Source organism: Oryzias latipes, chromosome 8 (assembly GCF_002234675.1).
Source record: "Oryzias latipes chromosome 8, ASM223467v1".
Classification (NCBI taxonomy): Eukaryota; Metazoa; Chordata; class Actinopteri; order Beloniformes; family Adrianichthyidae; genus Oryzias; species Oryzias latipes.
Genome location: NC_019866.2, coordinates 5,290,299 through 5,310,106, shown reverse-complemented (window position 1 = coordinate 5,310,106; position 19,808 = coordinate 5,290,299). Strand labels below are relative to the sequence as shown.

Genomic DNA, 19,808 nt, shown 5'->3' with positions numbered 1-19,808 from the left:
CACGACCACATCCGTCAGATGTGGGCAGATTGCTGTAAAAGCTTGTTTCCTGTGCATTAGCACCAGAAAGTAGTGACTTCTGTGGTTACTGTTGACCCCAAACTTCCATTTGTTCATCCTCGCGCGTGTGAACTTGGTTTTAGTGAGTCAGATTCCCTGAAATCCTCTGGAAGGGTCACGTTGATGTGAGTTGTTGTGTTTACTCTGCTGTCTGGACACAACTCCCGGAGGCGGAGTTTGGGAGTGACGCATCTGACTTCTGTTTAAGTTTCCGTGTCGCTGTGAGTGTGGCGTGCCCGGAGTTATCTTGCAAACTGTGGGGTCTGTTTCCCATAGATGCGACTAAACTGGATTTACCAGTCGGAATGATTTGAGAGCCACGCGACAACGCGGGGGATATTTTATGAGAGGGGAAGCATGTGTGCACGTGTGAGAGGAGAAGGGGTGTTATGAGGTTACAAACTAGAAAGTGAAAGGGATTGTGGAGGGGAGAGGGTTGAGGGTGAGAGCATAAAGTAGGAAAAAAAAGAGTGTGGAACAGGTGGTATGGTCCGTTGCCCCACCCATGGCACCCTGAGGCATCCTGCCTTTGACCCTCCAGAATTTGAACTCCTAGGAATTTCTCACTCCATCTGTCCATAGTTCTCCGTACAAACAGACTGGATTTCTTTTGAATTTGATTCATTTTTGAAATGTTTGATTTTGTATTGTGAAAAAAGAATTCAGAGGTTATGAGACCATAAGCACAGAAACTGGAACAACCACGCCCCCTCTTCTCCTTCTAGTTGCTGAGCCCTCTGTTTACATGCTCTCCCGTTAGCTTACAGCCCCTCAAATCCCCAACCTAACATTACTGGTGTAACCAAAATAGCTGGAAATATTGAAGCTATCCCGCCGTACAGTTTTGAGCCAAATGTCAGCTCGGACGAGGAAAACAAAGACATAAATGGATGCATTTGTTGGCAAGTGGGTGCATTGGAATCAACCGGAGCAGGGAGCTTGTGGCTGACGCAGCGTGTTGTTTTTGTCACAAATAAGTTATTTTTTAAGCGTCATTTTTAGTCTACTCCTGATTCACAACAATTTGAATAAAGAAATACTCTGAAATGCAATTTTTAAGTTTAATTTTCTTAAAATGTTACAAACGCCAAAAACATCTTTTTCACTGTTCCTTAGGGATTAAAGTTGCATATTTCCTAAATGCTTATTTTTTGTGTGTAAAATTGAGACTTTTCTTTTTATTCTACTTTTCTAAGAAAAAGTGAAAATAACCTTTTTGTATGTCTAGTTTCAACATTTACGTAATTCCTTATTGGTGACCCTTCGGCAACCCCTCCATCCCGAGCAAAAAAAAAGCATGAAAAATGCTGGTATGCTGTGCATAAATGCATGTAAACGATCTGCAGCGGAGAGACAACCGATTGGTGGACGCCTGCGGGCAAACAATGAACAGATTGTCCCGTGAAAGAAACTGGGCCATCCATCTACAGCAAGTAAACATCTCTAACTCCAGTTGGAACAACTGCAGATAGCAGGGTTATAGAGGGCAATTTTTCTGCAGGGGTCGGAGGTCAGCCTGTGTGGTGAGGGAGCAGCCCCCCTCTTCCTGTCAGAGACCCTTTGGATCGGTCAGAACCACATCAGGGATAGTTTGGATGATGGCACAGGATAAGCTGGGATGAACAGAACAAAAGAGGGAAACGGTTTATTGGTAGCAGAAGGGCGATATCCAATTAGGAGCCTGTTTATCACCGAGGCCAATTAACCATAATGCGCTTGTTTGGAGCACTCAGCATCAGTTTGACATGTTTCTAAGCGGCCTTTAACCTGCTTTAAGCCTGCTGGCTTTTTATTTTTTTCAAACGTTAGACCTGGGTCCAGGTTCTCCACAAGGATGTGAGTACGTGATGAGCAGATGTGGCGGCTCATGCCTCCGGTTCTGTGACAATTAGACTCTTCTCAGATAATCTGCTGTTTGTTTGGATCACAGCTGCATATTAGTCGTGAACTTGCCTTCTCTGACCTCTCGACCTATTTTCCAAACTGCCTCTGATGAAAGTTTCTCCTGTCTTGAGTCATCTCACTGTTTGGCATTTTCCCGTCCTCCAGTCTCGCCGCTGTGACCCAGCTCCAGCATCAGATACGTTTGGGAACATGTGCTCCAGAGAACAGTGTGTTCCATGTGTTTATCCCAGCATCCTCTGAAAACAACTGCACCCTTTATTCCCTCCTTCCTCACCTCAAACAGAGCCCTCTTGTGGCGTTAAACGGAAACTGCAGCTTTCTTTTTCAATGCTGAGGATTATCTGTTCGGGGAAATCTGTGCACTGAGCTGGAAAAGAACAGATGGTTGTCTTTTTTTAAAGAATTCAATATATTTACTCAAATCTGATGGCAGTGGGTACTTAATAATCATCTGGAGGCTTTTAGTTATGCTTTTAATTTCCCTAAAAAATAATATTTTAGAAGTATTTTTTTCATCTGAACATATAAAAAAAATACATTTTTTTTTCCGGATTTTTTTGGAAGTTTTTGCCTTCATGTTCTCCCTTTTTATCTGTGGTTTCCGCTCAGGTACATGAGATTTGGAACAGAATGAGCTTTTTGAGATGCTAACAAATCTTCCACTTGCAAAGTGGGATAAACATCTATCAAAGCATTCCTCTCATGCAGCCTCCCATCATCCCAAGCAGAACTCCCCAATTTAAGGCCATGTCTAGACGAATTTATCTCTGAGTTTTAAGACCGGAGAAATACTGGGATTAGGATATGATCCCCTCAGGCGAGCAGGATTATGCAGTTTACTCTACATGCTTTAAGAGGCGTTGCCTAAAGCCTGTGTTGCACCACAACTGCTCATTGGCCATAGGGTCCTGATTTACATCTTAAGGAGATTTTTGTCATTGTGAAAGGATGCATGAATAATTGAGTCAGGTTTTGGCCTTTGGATAATGAATTTAAACATGTGCAGTTGTTTTTTATGTGCTTTAATAATCAGTTCAGTTTTAACTGATCAGATTTTTGTTTAAGTTTTGAAAGAAAAACCGTTTGTGGCCAATTTAGAATTAGGTAAATCTCAGAAAAAAGTGCTTTTAATGTATTATTTGGTAATAAATCACTGATTCTGATGAGTCAGACGTTTAAAATGAACATAATTACTGCTGAGGGAAATACATTTAGTGGTTCTGGAAACTTTTATTGACACACTGCAAAAACAGGCCCACTCGAAACAAGTCAAAACTTCTCAAAACTAAAAAAAAAGTTTTTAAATAATCAAAGATTGGTACATTTTTAATTTAAGATTTAAAAAAGTCTAGAGACTAAGACATATTTTCTTAATCTAAAAGTATATTGCTGTCAATTTAAATAATAAAAATAATATTTTTCTTGCAAGACAGAAAATAAGACCACTTTTTTTTGGCCTAAGTTTCAGTTTTTGGAGTGCAGGAGCTTTAATTATCCAAATTTGATCATATCAGATTAGAAAGTCTTCCTCAGAAGTATTGCAAAAGGAGAAAAAAATCATACAATTGTCCATAAAAGAAACATTCCCCTTTAATGTGTTTATTTAAGGATGTTGTGAGTCATTAATGACCAGCAGAGGAGTCTGAAGTTAGTATTTAGACAAACAGTTTCCCAGATGTGTTTGGAAGACCCGCTTCATCCTTAGAGCTCGTTTCCAGGGTCTTTCCTCATCAGGAAGTGGGGCTGTGAAAGGTAACGATGCTGCTCTGTGAAGTGGAGGGCAGCAGGAAGGAAACCCGCCGAGCTGCTACTGGAACCATGAGGCTTTGTTTATTTTCCCTCTGAGTAGATTTAGGGGAACGGAGAAGGTGCCTGCAGGGGTGTCCTTTGAAGAATGTGTGCCAAGCATTTATAGAAACAGCAAACATTTATAGCGGCGCTGGAATTCCCTGAATGTGATTCACTTGTTGCTGTCTGGACTCCTTTGAGCCATGCGTCAAGGAGGGCAACCTGGCGACATCGAGGGGCTGAATCAGGGGTGATTATGCAACTTTGGACACCTGAACTTCTATTGCTCTCATCTGGGATTTCTTTTTCTCTGTTGGTTTATCTCAAACGCTCTCACATGGTCGCTGTAATCAGCTCTTCTCTTGAAGCCTACAGAGGAAAAGTATACGGAGGCTTAGCTGCTTCCAAAGGAAAAAAGTTTTAGTCAAAGGGGTTGCATTAGGGCTGGAAACTCATGGAAAGGTGTCAAAACCCAAACCTTTTCTTTGCTCAAGTGTGGGGATTATTCCTGCATTCTTGGGATTTTCTTCAACATCTTCCACAGTTGTGATCCAAGTGTTTTCTAGCTGTAAGAAGAAAATGTGTGGAGCAGCTCCAGGCTGAGAAGGCAGTGAGTTGAGGCAGTTCGGTGGGTCAGAGCAGACTGTAAAGATGAAAAAAAAAAAAAAAAAAAGCAGAAACTCTTTTTGCCAAATGAAACAAAAGGTCCTTTGTAACGCCCACAAAATTAAATCAGTTGTAGATTTTAATTTTGAAAACATCTTTGTTTTCTTGTAGCCCCAGATACTTTTAAAAATGAACAGACCCTGAACACCTGTCAGTGTGTGAAGCTTTATCTTCTGCCCTTTGAGAAAACAATAATCAACCACAGTAATCCAGACATTTCTGAAGCTTTTATCCAACATGTCTCCTGTAAAACAGTTCTTGTCAGCATATCTTTTTTTTACAGGGTAAACTGACTGGAGCAGGCATGCTTTGCAGGCTAATAAACCTGTTTTCCATCCAGTCCTCCTGCAGGGCTGCTGAGTTGTCTGAACAGGAAACATGGAGCAGGGTTGCAGGGTTTATCTCCCATCGAGATTTAACAACATATCTTTCATAAAGTGCAAATGGAGGACCCAGTTTAGCTGCTCCCAATGGAACTGATCCACCTTTAACATGCAAACAGGGAGGAGAGCTAAAGTGAAGAAAATATTCTGTTTTTGCTTTTGACTCTTTAACAAACTGCTGTTGCACAGTTTGAGTTAGAGCTGCACAGATTTGCCTTTAATGCGATGGTTTTGATATATCTAAAAACCATATTTTAGGCAAGCTGCTGTTAAACGTTCATCACAGAAGAGGTACAATAAACGTCTGACAGTTTCTTTCTGAAACGTTTTGGATTCCACTGCTCGTGCTAGATTTGGAAAAAAGTTTACAATAATTAGCTTGTCGTTGAGGCCTTTTAGAGCGTTTTTTTTTTTTACCACCGTACATTTTGCTCGAACTATGTTTTTTTGTGGTAATGTTTGATATCCATAATTTTATTACAACCCTTATTTTTCATTGTATTTCCCAATGATTCTGCAATGAGCCTTTTTTCTAGCAAAGCTCACAACAAATGAAGATCAAACTGTTTATCAACTGTTTATGATTAATGACAAAAGTAAAACATGTACAGACCAAAGTAAAATGTATAAGTCCAAAAATAAAGCAGATTATATTTAAAACGATGGGAAAAGATTTTACCAAAAAAAAAAAAACAGGCAAATTCCACTGAACTATACAAAAAAATGTTCCTAAAATGTTTTCCAAGCATTGTCACTCTAATTATGCTTGTTTTATACCAGAAAATGTCAAAGCTAAATGCTTTTTCAAAACCTTCCTGTCAAATTCTTAAAGAAAACTGCTAATGGGGCGTCTGTGTCATTCTTACGTCATAGTAATGTAAAGATTAACGTTATCTACTAGAAAAAACAGACAAACACCAAGATAAAAACCTTCATAAATGTATATAAATTCTTCTTTTATTGTCAAATCTGGGGACAAAATAGCTAAATAGACAATTCATGGTGTGTATGGGATAGTAATATAAATTGTGTTTGTAATTCAATTTAAAGAGACATTTTCCTAAATTTAACTTTGTAAGTCATCAATTCACAACGTACCATAGAATCCACTCCAGTTATTCAATTTTTTGAGAAAAAAGCACAGAAGAATATTTTATATATATACGATTATAAATAAATTCAAACATGAAAGGGTTAGCATAATTTTTTAAGAAGTGGCTGCTTTAGCACATTGTTGTTTTCATGAATTAATAACTGAAAAATAAAAATATGTGAGGAATATACCACAGATCAAGTGACTCTCATTACACATTTCTGATGTTTTTCTGTTACACTAATGCCACCACACAGGTTTATGACACATAACAAATTGTTATTAACAAATTCAGTTCCATTGGATCTGTCGCCCTCCTCTCCTGACCAGTCAGCTGCTGCTTCCTCTCGTGTCAGCTGTCCGGTCAGACAAAGAGAGCTCCTTTGTTTCGCAGGGAGAGGGGGTGAAATTAACAGCGCTGGCTGTAATCCATGCAGGGTTGGGGTCACATCTCTGCCTTTCCATCAGATCCTTCAAAGGCGTTCCACAGAAGCCTGAGCATCAACAGGCATTGGACCATCAACTGTAAGCACATATGTGACAGTGACGTCTCAATGCGTTCAAACCTGCTGACTAAATATAAATTTCACTTCCTGCACTGCAGAAACTGAAATCTTGCCTTTTTCTGTGTGCAAGAAAAATAATCTTATCAGAAGGTTATTTTTAAAAAAATCAAAATGATCGTAGTTTGAGAAAACATGTTTTAGTCACTAGAATTTTGTTTCTTAAATTAACAATTCCTGGGAAGACCGTTTTTCTAACCCCAGTGACAGATTTTTATGCTAATTTAAAAAAGTTTTTCAAATTTTAGGAATTTTTTAAACTATTACTTGGGGGCCTTTTTTGCAGGGTAACCCCAGATATTTGTAAAAATTCTGGTGACTTTTTTTTTAACAATTCTAGAGATTTTTTATTTCTTTCATTAAAGACACTCCCATCATCTTTTGATCTAACTCCAAAGCTTTCCCAATGGACTTTTATTTATGATTATGTCGTTGTTAGCCCAAATCCCAAATACTGTTTTTTTTTCTAGGACATTGTTTCTGCAGAAGCGGCAGTAAATTCATTAGAAATTGACCTCTGAGTTGTGGGCGGGACTGTTGGCACATTGTTAGCCTACCCTCATTTCCCATCATCCATTCTTTTCAATGCTCTCCCAGTAGCTTACAGCCCCAACCTCAGATTACAAAAAAAAATGGTGAGCCATATTGGAGCTATTCAGCCATGCAGTTTTCAGCCAGATTTCAGCTCAGATGAGGAAAACAAAGACGTTCATGGATCTATTTGTCTGCAAGCGGATGCATCAGAATGGGGCGGAGCAAAGAGACTGTGGCCCGTCAACTGTAGCACCTACGTCACAACTACATGCTTTTTTAAACCACATTTTTTCATCTTATCTAACAACGATTTGAACAAAGAAATACTCAGAAAGGCCATTTTAAGCTTAGTTTTCGTTATGTTCATCCTCCATCATGAGAAAAACATGATTTTCTTCTGAGTGGATCTTTAAGCTCCAGACTGAAACAAAGTTCCCCTTCATATTGAATTAGACAAAGAGAAGGTGATACCGCAACCTGGCTGAATGTTCACCTTGTAGCCTTTCTCATTTTAGCTCCTCCGCTCTTTTTAAATAAAGGCAGCTGTATCAAGTGGCAGGATTATGTGGCGTTCCCAACAGAGAGCGGGGTGTTGCCAACTCTGCAGAGGCTGGAAGTGAGCGATGCTGAAAAGATGTGGAGCAACAGACATCTCCTGAAACTGAGGAGATATGGGAGAATAGGAGGTTAGCAGCCTCGGTGGGGGGTTAAGTTGGAGTAAATGGAGTGGCTATAATTAATAATAGCATACTACGCTCTGTGAAGTGGCCTGGAATAGGATGAGGGATGCCCACCCACACTTGTGTCTTCTCCCCACGCGTGACCTCACCTCCAGAATGATGGGTGTTTAAGAGGTTGCAATTATGTAATGACCGAGGGGAGGCTTCCAGCTCATCTCCAGCCAGGCCTTCAGGGAAAGATATCAGGGCGTGTCGCCTCACATCAATGTCAGATTGGGAAATCAGGATATGTGTCACAGGACCTGGAGACAGACAATTCAGTTTTTGAGAGATTGGTTCTTAAAATTGGATATTAAGACGTTCATTTTCTCTGCATCTCTATCTCTCTGCTAGGTCATCAATGATAGAAAGTCAGTTTTTCAAGCTTGAAAGCTAAAACGCTTCATTGCATGAGATTGTCTCTTCGTACAATTTACAAGAAAACGCGGACAAACCTCTGACCGCAGCAGGAACAATCTCTGTTTCTGCAGAGAAGCACAGGGATACAGACAGATTTATGCCTTCATCAGCTGGAATAGAAAACAGATTTTCTGCAAGGAGAGCTGCAGAGAAAGAAAACGACCAGTGGCAACAGCCCTCATCCGCAGAGACCCTCCTCTCTGACTCCAGCAGCCAGATCCCCCTGCTAAGTCTCCCTGGCTCTCACTTCACCACAGTGGATTTCCAGACTATCTGGGATACCTCTCGGCCTGAACCGTCCATGTAACCTGAAGGGGGGGGGGCTTTAGGAAACACATGGTAACTATCTGCATCGAATGGGAGATAATTGGGGGTCAGAACTTGGATTTTTGTGTCTCAGGAGCGACGAACACAGTGAAATGAAGGCCGCAGTTAGCAGCTGCAGGCATCGCGTGGGAACACTCCTGTAAGCTCCTTTTCCTCGCTCCAGCCTGCCTCGCCGTAGCTTTGAAGTGGCCTCCTGATACCTCTCATGAGTAATAGTAGCCACATGGGCCTCCAACTGAGGTTCCAACAGATAAAACCTCAACAAGTCTCCACGTTTAAATCTTTTCCCTTAACTCGAGTTCACACCCACTTAGACATAACATCATTCATAGATTTTATATATAGCATCCAATAGAGTGGAACTTCTTGGCAGCCGTCTGTAGTTTCTGTTTTGTTTATGCTTTTCTCAGACTCTGTGTGCATTGATTCACACCGGCCGCATTTATCTGCAGCTAAAAATACGAGGATGTCATCACTTTTCCAGGAAGGCACCGACTATTTTGTGTGTGGAAAGAATCATGTAAATGGACTGAGTTTTCCGCCATTGTTTCTAAGTTGTGTCCATCATGACTCAGGCCAGCAATGGGACTTTTATGAGACTCTTTTCAGACTGAAGTGGTTTTTGGTGCAAAACAGAAAGTATTTAAGGAAAAGATTTATGTATTGAATATTTATTTTTATAAACGTTTTTTTAAAACCAACCAAAGATTTTGTAACATCAAGAGGAAGTTGGATCAAAGGTCCTGCTCAGACCATCTTTTGATTTCTTTTAAAAGCATTCTCAGTTAGTCTTTTAATTATGTTTATGACATTTTTTGCCACAATAAAAAAAACGGTGTCGTTTTTAAGGAATGTAACAATGCATTTTCCCTACAATTTGCTAAAAAGCCACTGGAAGAACCTTTCCTCTGGCTGATTCTAATTCCGGTGTCACCTATGGCTAATGAAAATGTTTCAAAATATAATCTTCAGGGGCGCTGGAGCCATCAAACGCAAATGTTTTTAGCGCAGCAGAGGGAGCCCGCATTCTGCGGGTCTGCAGGGTGGCCCGCACTGATTTATTCAACATATCCTCCTCCAGTTTCACTCACTCCTAACCAAGTTAAAAATACTATAAGAAAATACAACTTCCGGTGAAGAGGAGCGGTGCAGAAAGGAGAGAGGAAAAAACACGTGCGTAAAAAGAGTTTCAGACGTGGATTATTTTAAGGAGACTTTCATCAGTTTTTGATTTCATTTTCTGTGCTTAAGAAAATGGCTAAGGAGAGATGAAACTGCAAAAGGAGCGGATCAACATTTATCCACGGCTTCCAGAGAACCTTTGCTTTGTTGCACCGAGGGCGCATCCCTTCGGCGGACTTTACTTTGAAGGCCGGCCCTCCTCTCTTCCTGCTGCGCTCTTTTTCCAGACGGGAACAGCACGCCAGGATTTAGAAACGCACAACTGATGCGGTCTGGCGGAAGAAGACGAAGAGGAGGAGGAGGCGGGGGGCAACGCGCTGGACGTCCCGAAACAACGGGAATAAAGTTTTTTTTCTTTCTGCAGGAAGGAAGCTGGAAAAGTGTTGAGTGTATAAATTAGCGTTGTGGAGCGGGGCTTTGTTACTCCCCTCTGCGTCTGTTGCCGCCCGCGCAGCAGCAACCCTGCCTCTCCTTGTTGCAGCCAAACACTTTCTGCTGTCCAATGAATGGAGTTGCATTTTGCCTTGTTGGAATACCACCGTACACCGAGAACCATGTGAGTAGCTCTCCTTACTCTTAACCTGGGTCCTTGGCGCAGAGCGAAGCGCGGCGCCGCGGGGCTGATCAGAGAGCGTGATTTCCTAAGAGGCTTAGCGGAGTCCCGTTTACGCAGCCGCCCTGCACTCGTGGACGTGCCGAACGCGAGCCGGCCGCTGCTGTGTGGGATTGAGAGCTGATGCCGGCGCAAAGTCGGTTCAGAAACGGATCCACGGGCAGGTTTTTACGCGAGTTTGGCGCGGTCCTTTGTCCGCGTCTCGCTGCTGCAGGCAGGAGGAGGACGGGACGTCCCAAACTGGGATTGCGCCCCCCTCCTCTGGGCTTCCACGGAGTTTTACTGTACTAATTGTTGATGCACTTGGAGAGGCAGAACATGTTAGGGAGCATCACTCTCAGACACTTCACTTTAAATCCTGAGATTCACCTCAACTGTTTTTAAGATTTGGAGATGATGTTCTGTGGAGAAAAAGCCTCAGAGCTCAGTGGAGGTCAGTTGAAGACCTGCTGACTCAAGAAACGTCCATTACAATCGTTGAGGAGACATGTTTGATGTTCCTGTTGAAAGACCTGTGGTTTGGAGTTCTGGTCTCCTCACAGCTCAGCAGGTTTTGTCTGTGGTGCGATGCAAACATGTGAGACAGATTCAGTGGTAGAAGACATTTTACTGTGTCCTCTCTGCATGTTTGTGTCTCTCAGGGTCACGAGGTCGTGTTTACCACCATCTCTGTGTTCTGGGGTGGTGCTGTAATTAACATTCTGTCTGCTTTTGGTTTCTTTCTATTTTCTTTATCTGTTGTTGCAAAGTTTATCCTTCAGAGCAAAGAATAACATTTCCTCCTCTGAGGTTTTGCCCTTTAACTGAGTCCCTGCGGTTGCATGTTGTCGCTGCCATAAAGCTGCAATTCTTCCTTTAAGCTTGCTTTAATTAGAGATCAAATGGCCATAAAAGTGTCACATTAATCCACAGGAAGTCTTAAAATCTGACTGGAACTTTACAATTGCAGATTTGTTCATATTCTTTTTTTTTCTCTCTACTTTATTTTGTTTCACTCTGCAATTTAACCATCAGAATGGATTAGAAACCAATAAGATAATGTGGGATAAATGTAGTTTTTGTCCAGTGGGACTGGTGAAACATTGTTAGTGGTTCTGCTCTAATGCAGCTGTGCAGGGATGGTGGTGGTGTGTGTGTGTGTGTGGGGGGGGGGGGGGGATCAATAAGGAGAGAGGGGTGGCTGGGCAGAGCTGCATTACACCCCAGTGATGCCTGATTATGTGGAAGATGAGAAACACGAGAGCGCTGTTATGAAAATTCTGGTCGATGTTGAAGTTTCTTTGCTTTTTGTGCCACTGCAGCCTCATTTGTTTGCTGATGAGCTGTAATGCAGCTTCGTCCTGGAGCCTCGTCATCGATTTGTAGCTTATCTCTGACAGGCTTTCTGCTCATGAAAATCCAAACTTTGGAGGGAAAACCGACACAAACCATCACCATGTCCAGCTGATCACATGACCGAAGCAGGACAAAAGACGATAACAGGTAGCCTAAAAATAGGAAAAGAACACTAATCTAATAAGAAAATCACTAGAAAGTTGTACAATTATCTGTTCATGTAGCAAGTCATTTAACTTAGCAAGAAATCATATAATACAATATCAACATTTAGAATCAAGGACTTCCACTCAAAGATTTAAAAAGGAAAAAAATCAGCTAAAAAGCAAACTGGTAGAGTTGCTTCAAATTGAATGTTATTCAGCTCGATAACAAGTATTTTTTGCTATAGTTTTAAGCAAATGGTTTGTATTTTTTAGGGTTTATGGACCCAATTGTATATTATTTTGGTTACAGTGAAAAAAAATAGTGTAAGTACAAATGACTGATTTTAGAATGAAACACGTATGAACAAAATGAAGTTACTATCTTAGTACAAGTCTTAAAACTGCCTCATAAAATGGGCCGTGTCACACAGCCACTACGTACATTTTGCACATTTACCACGCATGATATTTCTGTCTTCCCTGGTACATGCGTGATATACGTAATTCATAGGTGTTTCTTGTGTTCGTCAGTCTTGGCGTGAATTCAGTTTTGAACGGTTCAAAAATATTTGGTTGGTTAAGGATTACACAGTTATGCGTATTTTACGTAGCTTATTTGAAATTGAGCAGGATTTTTTTAAAGATACAAACACAGATTTGTGGCTTTCCACCACCGCATGTCTAACAGATTTTTCACCACCGATGTGTAACGTTTATACCACGTATACGGCGCACACTTCACGTTAAAATTGCATAATTGACGCACAAATCACTAATGAATTGCATTAAAACAGGGCAATAGTCACACACGGTTCAACTTCTACGTAGATTTACACGTTCTATGTCTGGTTATTTGAACTTCTTCTGTGGTCTTAGCTTGGTTCATTCACATCTGTGAAACTTTTACACAAACCACCACAACTTTTCACACTTTTTCCACGAATATTCATTTATAACCAATTTTCATCCATTCAGTATGTGCAAAATGTTTGTCGTGGCTGTGTGAAACGGTCTTTAGGACATAAATCCGAAAAAATGCTTCCAGAATAATCAAGTGCCAATCTGACATGTCAACTTTGATTGAACTTTAAAGTAACATCCTTCAAACTAAACCAAAAATTACTGTGAAATTTGAGATTTTTACGAGTCTAAAATCAAGTTTTTCTATTGTCAGTAGTTTGGAGCAAAATAATTAATAACAATTTCCATATTTCTAGATCCTCAACTGTGCTGATATTGAAAAAAGCTTGGAAAGGTGCTGAGCAAAGAGAAGTTAAAACAGCTTAAAACTTAGCAAAATATCTTGACTTTCTTAACACAAGGTTTTAAATCTTGTAAATATCAAAAGGTTTGCAGTGTGCATCATCAGGGATCACTCAGACGGCCTGAAGAGCACACAAAGCACAGCAGGTACTGAGTATTTTAGAAATACCTGCTACCCGACAGGGGGATTTTTACGATTATTTTGAGTGAAAACTCTTGCCAGGTGACCCCAGCTTTACCCAACATCAGCTGGGACAGGCTCCAGCAACCCCGTGACCCCAAAAGGGATTCAGCGAGTTCAGAAGATATATGGATGAGTGAAAACAATCCATGCCTGCAGATGAGACGCAGATCAACTCTGTTCTGCAGCTCAGAACTGCAATCTGACACCGCGATAACACAACCAAGCCTGTTCTGAAATCAACTTAGAGTGCAGAGCATGACAGGAAAGTGTGTATTCCTGCCATGCCTCAGTCCATTAACTCCCCAAAAACACCTCACACACGTTCACACCTCCTTCACCCCCGCTGCATTCCTCCAACAGCTGCGCCTCTGCTCAGGCCTCGCATGTGCAATCATTAACCCAAGCGGGTTCCACTGAAATCACACACAAATAATGCCCAGGTGTCCACGGACACGGGCTCTCCTGCATGTTAGCTTCGCCCCGAGGAGGTCAGAGCTGCAGGTGCGTGAACGTGCATGTCCCTCCTTACTCTCTGGCCTTCTCCCTCCGTGTTTACAAGAGGAAGTCCTTGATGCTGTACAAACACGGGCCGGCGCAGCGGCGGACGAAGGACATCAGTTGGTACTGACCTTGTTTACTGTGGGAAAAGGGGAGCGGCTGCTGGAGTGCATCTCTGTAAGGCAGCCCCCCCCAGCTAATGCTTTATTATTGATCTCACTTTAGTCAGCTGGTTTATTCGGGACCACAAGCAATCGCTGAACCTTTTTCCTTCTTTTCCTCTAATAGCGTCTGCCCAACAGGCGCTGGGAGGTTTGGTGTGAAACAAAGGCTCTCAGAAACAAATGAAGGCTAATTAGATTCAGCCTGTTGAGGGTCTGGCGTGTCTCAGTGCCTCTTTGTGTTGGTGCCTGCCTGCAGAAGCTGTGCGTGCCTCCATGGGCTGTTTTCGTTTGGGAAACTTTTTCGGCTCCTGATACGCGTCGGGGCTGCGGAAAGCGGGTCAGGTCTTGTTCAGAAATGCAGACTTGCAATATTTCTGATTTCGAGGGACAGTGGTGATGGAGCAAGAACGACGGGAATCAGGGTCAGGGTTCAGGGCGGGGCACACCCCCCTTGTAACACACTTGGCCCCCAGAAAAGAGGCTAAAGAGGCAGGAAGGGACGCTTGTCGCTGTGGGCGTCGGGGTCCAGGGGTTAAACAGGGGCTGCCATTCAGATGATCTGATTTGCTCTTAGAAGAATTACGTGATGGGAAAACCACATGACTCCCGGCGTGCTCGTGTTTGTGCAGAGCGCTGAAAACGAGCCAAAACTCCAAACTCGTCTGCGCCACAGAGTTTTTTAAAAGCAGGAATTGCACTGAATGAGGAAGAGGAGAAGCTGATGAAGCATCAGCAGCAGGGATGTCTGTTTATGGATTCAGATATTTTTCCTGTCTGTTCCTGTCGATTCATGTTTTGTTTTGTCGCAAAATATTTAACGCTCCTGTTATCGTTTCTGATGAACAGCATTGATGTCTGTTTCTATACGTTGATTATATGTTGATTATACTAAATAAGCCAACCAGGAGAAGTTTTAAACTGGAAAAATACTTCTTGTTGATGTATAAACATTTTTTTAAATTTCAAAATGCGTCAATTTGACCCACAACATTACAGGAGGATTAGGAGAAAATGTTTTTATTTTATGTTATTAGCTCTATCCTTTTATCTATCATTTAAATACGTAAAAATTCTCAATATTTGTTAAGTTTTATGTATTTTTTTAATTAAAAGTGAATCTAACAAATGTATATTTCTTTTAGAAGATAAATGTTTGACCTTGTGAGGCACCAAAAGAGAAAACAAAGCAGGTTCTACATTCATTACTTGTATTAAAATAATCAAAATTATTTAACCTTAATTAAGTTAATTGTTGTTTTTATCCAGCAAAGACTAAAATCTTGCCCATTTGGAAGCAGAAACAAGAAAAAATTTAACTTTTTGTTATTTGATGAAGAGTTCTTACAATTTCAGCCAGTTCTTCTTAAGTTTAGTTGCTTGTCATGTCAAATGCAAAATATAAAAGTTTTGTCATTTTTTCTGTTAAAAAGAAACAACAAATCTTTGTAAGTTAAATGACACAAGTCAGTTTGTTAAAATGCATTTTTTTACAGCATCCTATATATTTTTCTTTAAAGTTTAGAATCTTCCCTCTCCTTTTTTCAGACGATCAGCTAATTGTGATGGTCGGAAGCTGCAGTAACACAAAAAAGGAACATGCATTCCCTGTTTTCAGGTCGTTGATAAAAACAAAGAGTTTGAGTTCTTAAGGCAGAAAGCTTACATTTCTATGTTGATCGTACAGCTGTGTGCTCATTCAGACCTGCTAAACAAAAGATGACACACAGAAAAAATATCTATCTATGTAGATAGGATCATTAAATGTCCACATTGAACATTTTTTGAAGTACTGGACGTGTTTTTCTTAACTTTAATTATCATAAAAACATCTAATACAAAATAAAAATACTGCAAACATTTGTCCTTATTTGTGTTTACTTTAGTTTGTTGTAGTGTTCAGTTTATTAAAAGTATTTTAAAACCCAGTCATGCATTTCTACAGTCCCACGGAAAGCCTCTCCATGCACATCATTTATCTTCATCATACTACTTGAACCAACATGCTTTATGTTAATAATTCGTTTTTTTCTTCTCAGACGGCTGTACAGGCCCGCCCCATCTGTGAAATAAGTGGAACACTCCTTAAAGGGATATGACCTTTAAATTATGACACATTACCATGTGATGTGAGGCATTTGCACCAAAACATCTGTGTTATAGCCTGGAAAACAAACAAGCCTCAAATAAACCAGCTTTGGAATTTTTATTTATGTTTTATTGCAAACTTTGATAATATGTTGACTTTTTTTTGTAGTTTTCCTCGCTTCACAGGCTGCAAAATGACAAAACTTTTCACTATTTTCACAAGTTGTCAGTAAAATTCCAATTTTGCATGTATTAAAATTTCCTCTACTAGTATGTAAACTAGGCCTGCCGTAATGTAAACATATTTATACTTTAAAAGAAATAAACCACTATCCATCTTTTGCTCTTACGCTATGACCTTATATCTGTTTAATTGGTCATCTCATCAGTCTAAATTTAGTTTTTTTGTGGTGAAGAATCTATTTAAAAAAATACATTATGTGTAAATCAAATCATTTATTATCTTTTCAATCATTTTCTTTACATTCTTTCTTCCGTTTTTACATTATTACTATCAAATATTAATCTAAAAATTAAGTTCATTCTACACGTCTCAAATAATTTAAAATAATATTACAATCAGTCTAATGTTGTTATTATTCCAATTTTTCTTTTGCACTTTTTATTCACTCAAAAATTCTGTTTAATTCTTGTTTTTTAATGTTTTGTCTTTTTCCTTTCAAAATAAAGTATTATAAAAGGCAAAGTCTCCAAACACAAGGCAATAGAGGGGTCACATGGGGTCAGGCCTGTTTTGTAGCCGTCCTCTTGTCCCGTCTGCAGGTTTTAGTTCTAAGTTTCCTAAAATCCGCTTTTTTCAAACAATTTGTCATGGACTTGCTGGTCCAGATTTCCCCTTTTTATTCTATTATTGTAATTATTACTTTTCATTGTTGTTGTTACGAATTCTTTGTGATAATAAGTTACATACATTGTTTGATGTTTCACTTCCTGTCATGTATTATTCAAAGCCTAAGGACAGCGCGGTGGTGTTTGCTCCTCCCGATCAGGAAAGGATGCTTTGGCTTTGTTTAAAGTGTAAATGGCAGGCAGCCAGCTTTCCTCCAATGAAAGCTTTGCTCCGGCGTTAATGAACCGCGAACAGCAGGTCACTCACAGTGAAGTTTCATCGGGGCGATTGCACCGACTCGCTGACCTCCAGCTCCACTTTCACCAAAGTGTTGCCGAGTAAAAGCACGTGCAGGAAAAGCAAAGACTTTTAGCGATGAGGAAGCGTGTTTGAAAGTGGAGACACTGATCTTAATGGGAAGGATACTGTGAGCAGAGGATGCTGGGAGTCTGTTTACATTTGTTGTTTTGGTTTGGTTGATATTTCCAGTCCAACCTGTTTAAAATTAGTGTTTGAGCTGCATCATTGGTGAATATTCAGTTTAACATTTGCAGTCTGGTCACGAGAAGGAGCCAACGGGGACCCGACCATGACAGAGGAACATTATTTCAATAGACTCCTAAGTCTGTGTCTGAAATCACCGTCTGCAATTTTATAGACAATTCACAACAAGTACTGAAAAGAAGAAATAAGAGATCAGAAAAACATTTTTTCAGAAGTGTCAAGAACCTAATGGATCTTTAGGATGTAATCTTCATCTTTTGGTCCATTTTCAAAGTGTTCCCAGTGGCATTTTAATTATGATTGTCTCTTTTTTTACCACTTTTTTTAAGCCATTTTTACCATTTTTCCACATGGAGAGGAGCCAGTTGAGGTGGCTCGGGCATGAAGTTCGGATGCCTCCTGGACGCCTCCCTGGGGAGGTGTTCTGGGCACGTCCCATTGGGCGGATGCCCCGGTGAAGACCCAGGACACGCTGGGGAGACTACGTCTCTCGGCTGGTCTGGGAACGCCTCGGGTCCCCCCAGAGGCGCTGGAGGAAGTGGGAGGTCTGGGCATCTTTGTTTAGACTGCTCCCCCCGCGACCCGGTCCCGGATAAGCAGAGGAAGATGGATGGATGGATGTCATTTTTAACCAAAATGATACAAACCTGTGTCGTTTTCTAGGACATAGCGGCAGGAGTTCATTCGAAATTCATCTCTGAGTTGTGGGCAAGACTGTTGGTGCAGAGCAGTCCCGCCCCACTTCCCCTCCCTATTCCCGAGAGCTCTCAGTTTACAGCGGCAGTGGCTCAAGCGGTTGAGTAGGTCGACCAATGATCAAAGGGTCGGCGGTCCCCCCTGTCAACTGTCTTTGTGTCCTTGGGCAAGACACCTCTCACCCTTCCTGCCTCCAGCGTTGCCCCACTGGTGTGCGAATGCCCATGAATGCCCCGGTGATGGTCAGAGGGGTCGTAGGCACACACAGGCAGCCACGCCCCTTTTAGTCTTTTCCAGGGCAGCTGTGGCGGCTACATCAGCCGCTCACCATCACCAAGTGTGAATAAATAATGGACAAACATGGTAAGCGCTTTGAGCGTCTGAAAAAGCGCAGATAAATCCAATTCATTATTATACTTATTATGATTATTATTACATGCTCTCTTCATACCCAGCATATTTTCTGCAAAACAAACAAGCTCTTTTTAAAAACATTTTTTTCGTCTAATCCAAATTCTTAACGATTTGAATAAATTAATACTCAGAAATGCAATTGTAATCTTATTTTTTTATGTATGTCCGCCATTATGAGTAAAAAAACACCACAAGAACATGATAAATCACACAAAAAAATCATCATCAAGGTAGGTCTTCAAGCCTCACTTTACTTTAAATATTTGCTCTAAGTGCATAAATGTAAGAGGCTTAATTGCTGCAGCTCAGTAAACAACAGTTGTGCTTTGGGTTTGTTTGGATTGAAAATAATCTCTGACAAACATCACTGAAACCCTAGTCGATACAGATGCAGTCAACGTCCAGCTCTTCTCTCGCTGACTCTCCTCCTGCTTTTTCTCTCAGCTTTTATCTGTTATGTTTCAACCCAAAAAGTGGCTTTTTTGTTTTTTCCACGACTTTCTGCAGTTTTTGCCTCTTCTTGGATCCACATCCATCTCCTTCTTTGGTCATCTGATTTGTGGATTCTCCCCGCTTTTGTTTTGAAAAAGCCTTTTCTTTTTTTCCGTCTGAATGTGAACTTCTGTTCATCCAGAAGACATCAGGTATTCGTGTATGCCGTAAAAGGCCTGTTCCGGCTCGATTCTGGTTCATTTTTTTTCCGTTTACAGAGTGGAAGGAGTACAGTTTGTCTCTGTTGCATCTGCTCTTTGCTCCGAGCAAGTCTTTCATCTAAATAATCGAGTGAAACCATATGTGGGTGTGCAGCTCTTGTGTCACTGCCCTTGGCTGCCCAAACAGGGAGACCCATCCTTCCATGAGGTCTGACCTTCTCCGTTTGGGATGAAGGCAGCCATGAGGCCTCAAGGGTCAGTTTGAATCTGAGCTGCTAACTTTAATCATGGCATCATCATCAGCATCATCATCAGCCTGGCAGACGGATCTCATCAAGCGGTGCTGATGGGGACACCAGCATCGCTGAGCTCCAGAGATGTGTCTCACCGTCTGCTGTGTGTCAACAGGAAGACGCTGATGAAACGATAGCGAGGCTGATCCCCCTCTGTATTCAAAACAGGCCATGCTATCTACGGACAGCATCTTAGAGAGAGGAGGGAGGAGAAAAGGAAGCAGAAATTTAGGTGGCATCGCTGGTTCAGTAGATTCAGGAACAAAGAAACGAAAAAGAAACATCTACAGTTGCTTTGTTCAAGATTCGCACAAGGAATTTTAACCAGGAAACCCTGGATTTTTTTGTGGAGATCCTTCAAAATTTCAAAGTAACATGTACTATGTTATATATATATATATATATATATATATATATATATATATATATATATATGTGTGTATATAAATTTTTTTTTTTATTTATGTCAC

The 19,808-nt window shown here is 40.9% G+C and overlaps 1 protein-coding gene across 2 annotated transcripts in view; it reads left to right on the top strand.

Moving 5' to 3' along the window:
• Positions 1-19,808, top strand: part of arhgap23 (Rho GTPase activating protein 23) — a 65,437-nt gene that overhangs the window by 3,138 nt on the left and 42,491 nt on the right. The window contains exon 1 of one of the 2 annotated variants that reach the window (XM_023957400.1): positions 9,861-10,196. The exons of the other annotated variant lie outside the window; for it this stretch is intronic. Within the exon in view, the coding sequence (XP_023813168.1) occupies positions 10,143-10,196 (54 nt within the window). The 5' untranslated portion in view covers positions 9,861-10,142. Of the gene's footprint in view, positions 1-9,860; positions 10,197-19,808 lie in introns of those variants that run through there. 2 annotated transcript variants of the gene reach the window in all.